The 6,004-nt window shown below is 46.3% G+C and overlaps 1 protein-coding gene across 1 annotated transcript in view; it reads left to right on the forward strand.

Annotated features, from left to right (window-relative positions):
• LOC106531041 (kinesin-like protein KIF13B) overlaps positions 1-6,004 on the forward strand; it is a gene marked incomplete in the record, with an annotated part of 109,575 nt that overhangs the window by 101,101 nt on the left and 2,470 nt on the right. Inside the window, 1 exon segment of the mRNA XM_014026801.1 lies at positions 4,461-5,691. Coding sequence (XP_013882255.1) covers positions 4,461-5,691 — 1,231 coding nt within the window.

A 6,004-nucleotide genomic window follows, 5' to 3' on the forward strand; every position in this document is an offset into this window, starting at 1 on the left:
TGTCTACATGCCTAAATGCACTGAGTTGCCGCCATGTGATTGGCTGATTAGAAATTAAGTGTTAACGAGCAGTTGGACAGGTGTACCTAATAAAGTGGCCAGTGAGTGTATATGATCTGTTCTGAACCAAATTTTGTGTGCATTGAGACCTGCTCAACACATTTGTGTAGTAGTTTGACAAGATATTTTTAGGCCCCCATCGGTCCATCCATCTGTCCACCTTATGAGATTATTTGAATAATGAAGGCCTGTGATGATTCCTGTAGGGCTGGGCACATATGAAATATGTGGAATAAAGTATTAACTGTAATAAACATTGTGGAGCACCACTTCATTTTGTTAAAAATTGTTTTAACTAAGGAAAAAGAAGAAAACCTTTGATGACTCAATGAGTAGTAATCAGTCTCAAAAATCATTACCCAAATAATGGAGTCTTTTCTTAGACAAAATTACTAAACTTTATCAAGACACAAACAGATGGTGAATTAAATTTGGTATGCTGTTTGCATACTTTTTATTTACAGATTACTATAATGACAAATTATGGAAGAAATGGAATGATGCAATATTTCAAAACCGAACTAAATTGAGGTAATGACAAGATTGACCAGAGTTAATACTGACAAACTATGACAACTGATCCAAATAAACTTTGGAGAGGCAAAGTAGATTCAGCATAAAACAAAACAAACAAATAAACACAACTAAGAGGTTTTGAGGCAAGAAGGATTTTAGGTGGAGGTTATTCTGCTGTGGTCAGAGGGCACATTGAGATGTCTGTCCTCAGAGGAGCTCTGCTGTGGAGGCTGGCTGCCAGACACCTGGGATGCATGTCTGTCCGTTAGTCAGGGAACTGGGGTCAGCTGGTCAAAAAATGACAATTCTGACATGTTTAGGACAGGAAGGGAGCCCAGGAGTCTGAGCTTAGAAGTTGAACCAAAGGTTTTGCTGGGATCCATACATCCAGGCTCTTGTTGATACGATCAAACAGATGTCCTAAAGTTTTCGACTGGTTATTTGCTTAACAGAGTTCCATTTGCTGTTTGGACAGAAGAAGGGGGTTGTTCCTCAGGAATCTTGAGTAGTCATAAAGCAAAGTACTGTGTCAGGAGTGTTGGACCTGGTCTGTGGGTGTCAAAAGTTCATGAGGCTCAGTTCAATGATTCTGATGTAGAAATGTTCAGATATTGACTAGAAATCAGTATTTCGCTCATTGTAGACCCTACGTTTCCCCCACTTGTGCATAACCTGTCCAAAAGTTGATGAGTTCCACGTCAACCTGGGCCTACTTGAAGAAGGCATCAACGGTCATTGATGTACTCCCACACGTGTCAAGGAGTAATTCAAATGTTAAAAGAGGGTAATTCCAGAAGCGTTCTTCCAAAAACAAAGTCAGTAATACAACAAACAGGTCAATATTGATTCCATAGGAAACCAGAGGGATCCTCTGGAAGTCAAAAAGTTTYGTAAAATGTAAATAAAAACAGAATGAAATCAAATGAAAGTCTCCTAAACCCATACGCTTTGCACAATGGAACATATTTAACACAAAGAATATTTATCAGTTTATAGAAAAAGAATGTAATTTTGGCCTGAGCTGAATATAACGTGCATCCATTACTGACTTTCAGTTTAGTTGCTTGCGCAATTTTTTTATTTTATTTTCTTGAAATCTTTTATGGTGATTTCAAGATGACAGGCCAGACAAAGAATGATTGGACAGACTCTTATGGACAAAATAATTCAAGGAACTTGGTGTCGCTTGCCTGGATGTGGTTTACTGGGGCCCCACCCTGGAGCCAGGACTGAGGGAGGGGCTTGTCGGCGAGTGCCTGATGGCCGGGTCTCTACCCATGGGACCTGGCCGGGCTCAGCCTAAATGAGCTACATGGGTTTGCCTTCCTGTGGGCCCACCACCTGCAGGAGGGGCCATAAGAGTCAGGTGCACAATGCCATGGGCAGTAGCCAAAGGCGTGGACCTTGGCGCTCTGACTCTGGCCTACCAAAACTGACTCTTAGGACATGGAACATCACCTCTCTGGTAGGGAAAGAACCTGAGCTTGTGCAAGAGGTTGAGAGGTACCAATTACATATAGTTGGGCTCACCTCAATGCACAGCATGGGCTCCAGAACTGATCTCCTCAAGAGGGGCTGGACTTCATTCTACTCTGGAGTTGCCCATGGTGAGAGGCGCCGAGCTGGTGTGGGTCTACTAATGACCCCCATCCCAGCGTGCTGGAAGGTGCTCCAGCTGGGGATTCCTTTATTCTGCTGAGGGACTTCATTGCCCTTGTGGGTAAAGGCAGTGTGACCTGGAGAGGTGTGATTGGGAGGAACGGCCTCTCCGATCTGAACCCAAGCAGTGTTCTGTTGGACTTTTGTGCTATTCAGTTTGTCCATCACAAACACCATGTTTGAACATAAGGGTGTCCATAAGTGCACGTGGCACCAAGACACCCTAGGTCGCAGATCGATGATTGACTTTGTAGTTGTGTCATCTGATCTGCATGTTTTAGACACTCTGGTGAAGAGAGGAGTTGAGCTGTCAACTGATCACCACCTGGTAGTGAGTTGGATCAGATGGCGGGGGAAGATTCCGGACAGACCCGGTAGACCCAAGCGTGTAGTGAGGGTTTGCTGGGAATGCCTGGCAGAGGAACCCGTCAGACAGATCTTCAACTCATGAGAACTTCAACCATATCCCAGCTGAGGCGGGGTACATTGAGTCCAAGTGGGCCATGTTCCGTGCCTCAATTGTTGAAGCAGCTGCCTTGAGCTGTGGCTGCAAGGTTGTTGGTGCTTCTTGTAGTGGCCATCCTCGAACTCTGTGGTGGACATCCTGGGTAAGGGAGGCTGTCAAGCTAAAGAAGGAGTCCTGTGGCCTTGTTGGCTGGTAGGACTTTGGAGGCAGCTAAGGAGTATCGGCAGGCCAAGCGTGCTGCAGCCCTGGCCATTGCAGAGGCAAAAGCTCAGATGTGGGAGGAGTTTGGTGAGGTCTTGGACAAAGACTCTCAATCGGCTCTGAGAAGATTTTGGCAAACCATCCGGTAGCTGAGGTGGGGGAAGCAGCACTTCACTAACACTGTGCTCAGTGAAGGTGGGGTGCTGTTGACCTCAACCAGTGATGTCGTCGGGAGGTGAAAGGAAGGGAATACTTCTCGGACCTTCTCAATCCCACCGGCACGTCTTCTATGGAGGAAGCAGAGTCTGAGGACTTTGGGGCTGGTCTGCCCATAACTGGAGCTGAGGTCACTGAGGTAGCTAAAAAGCTCCACGGCGACAGGGCTCCAGGGATGGATGAGATCCGCCCTGATTTCCTCAACGCTCTGGATGTTGTGGGGGCGTCCTGGTTGACACGCTGTTCCAACATCACATGGACATTGGGGGCAGTGCCATTGGATTGGCAGACTGGGGTGGTGGCTCCTCTTTTTAAAAATGGGGACTGGAGGGTGTGCTCCAATTACAGGGGCATCACTTAGCCTCCCTGGTAAGGTGTTTTCAGGKTTACTGGAGGAGAGAGTCCGATCGATAGACGAACCTCAGATTCTGGAGGAACAATGCGGGTTCCGACCTGGCCGTGGAACACTGGACCAACTCTTTACTAGGGTCCTTGAGGGGTCATGGGAGTTTGCTAATCCAGTCTACATGTGTTTTGTGGACTTGGAGAAGGCATTCAACCGTGTTCCTTGAGGTACACTATAGGGGGTGCTATGCGAGTCCAGGATTGTTGCGCCATTGTTATGGGCCATTCATTCTCTGTACAAGCAGTGTGCGAGTTTGGTTTGCATTGCCAGTAGTAAGTCAGACCCCACAGAGTGGGAGTTGGACTCCACCAGGGCTGCCCRTTGTCACCAATTCTGTTCATAACTTACATGGACAGAATTTCTTGGTGCAGCCAGATGATGTGGTTCTGTTTGCGTCATCGCGCCAGAATCTTCAGCTCTCACTGGAGCAGTTCATGACTGAGTGTGAAGCGGCTGAGATGAGGATCAGTACCTCCAAATCTGAGTCCATGGTCCTCAGTCGGAAAAGGGTGGATTGCTCTCTCCGGGTTGGGGGTGAAGTTCTGCCTCAAGTGGAGGAGTTCAAGTTGTAGAGATCTGTCTTGTCTGTTGTCTCCCTCTTGTGTCCTCCTTGTGTCATTACTCATCATTCTCTCCTCAKTCTGTTTCCTGCAGTTTCCCTTTCAATTATTACTCTCACCTGTCTCCTATTAGTAATTAGTTCTGCTCAGCTGCTGTTCATTTCCTTCCTCTGTATAAATACTGTTCACATCTCTCCATTAGTCACTGGTTCATTGTTTGGTCTTTAACTGCTGTTTGGATATTCCTTGAGCTTTTAGTTTTTAAGCAGTATTATGTAGTATTAAATATATATAGCATAACTATTTTGCATTTCTCCAGTTTGTCCTTCTGCTGAGTTTCAGGACACTGATGTTATTGCTATCTATTATTTTCCAGGTCCCCCTAGAGGAACTTGTTCCTGCTGACATGGAACCACATATACCCAAATCCATTTCACTCCCACCTCCGATCATACCAGAGGCAGAAAACTTGACCCTGGACCCTGTGAGTGACCTGTCTGCTGGGTACAAGTCACCCAGCAGATCTAAAGATAAACCTTTAGATGTCTACACTCTGAGCTGGGACCTGCCTTCATCATTTGACAATGGAGATGAGATTTTAGAGTCTGGACCAGATGAAGTGGAAGATGAAGTGACAAAAAAGCTCTCTGCAGACCAGTCAGACCATCAGAAGAATTTGGCTGATGTAGCTGAGAAAACAAATTTATTCAAACCAAATAAGACTCAGTCAGAGTCCAATCTGAACCAAGAAGAACCAAATCAGTCTCCATCTGTCAGCGTGACAGCTGAAGAACCTGCTGCAGGTCCAGAAAACCAGACCAAATCAAACCAAGACTCAACTCCTCACAGTGTTGGATCCAAACTGGACATTTCTGAACCACAAACAGAATCTGTGTCAGAACAAAACTTAGAGACCTGTCCCGAGAGAACTTCAGTGGAACATCTTGATGTTGTTGCTGCAGCTGAGGAAAATGTTGAACAGTCGCTCCACGATGAAACCCAATCATGTGACCGAGAACCTGAAGGTCAGGTGGGTTCTGTTGTCCAGCTGCAGGCTCAGCAAGAGCAGGCAGCTCCTGAAAGAACTATAGATCCAGATCTGATCCCAGCTTCTATTGAGGCCTCTGTTCCTCAAGAACCACCAGCTGCTGAACCCTTAGACATAAACGGGACACCTGACCCACCCGCACCCCCTCCCACAAAACCACTCCATCAGGTTCCTGGTTCATCTGCTTTGGATGGTTTTCCTCCTCCATCTTCCAAAGTCCCTTTATCAGCAGCTAACCCCTTCAAGATCCAGAAGGTTAAGTCCTCAGACCTCAGGTCTTTCCAGCAGATTGTGGAGCAGGAGGGCAATAACCCCCCACCCGTGGACCGGACCAGCAGCCTCGGGTCAGGACTCAACCTCTCTGTGCCGACAGAAAGCCTGGAGATAATCTCGGACTCAGAAGAAGGAGATGAAGCTGCTTCTGCTGTTCTTCCGGACTGGCTGAAGGAAGGAGAGTTTGTGACTGTGGGGACCAATAAGAGCGGGACGGTTCGCTTTGTGGGACCCACAGACTTCGCTGAGGGGACCTGGGTTGGAGTGGAGCTGGAGGTCCCAGCAGGTAAGAAGCGTCGTTTTCCTGGTTATTTCTGCTTTTTGACGTTTTTGGCATCAACTCATTCAGCACACCTGGAGCTGATTGAACCGTTCAGCTCGTTCAGCTGACTCTACCACCGTTTTTCTGTAAATCTCTTTAMGTCCCTTAAAGGGATCCCTGATTAGYTGTAACATTAGACTTTATTTGATAAACATATTTTAACTGTAAAATAAAGACTGTAAAAATACTGTAGGCTGTTTAGTTTTTATAATTTTAAACTAAAAGTTTAAAAATATGTTACACGGACAGGGCCATTTTATTTACACACAAAGCATTC

This window comes from Austrofundulus limnaeus, unplaced genomic scaffold (genome assembly GCF_001266775.1).
Source record: "Austrofundulus limnaeus strain Quisiro unplaced genomic scaffold, Austrofundulus_limnaeus-1.0 Scaffold590, whole genome shotgun sequence".
In the NCBI taxonomy this organism is placed as follows: Eukaryota; Metazoa; Chordata; class Actinopteri; order Cyprinodontiformes; family Rivulidae; genus Austrofundulus; species Austrofundulus limnaeus.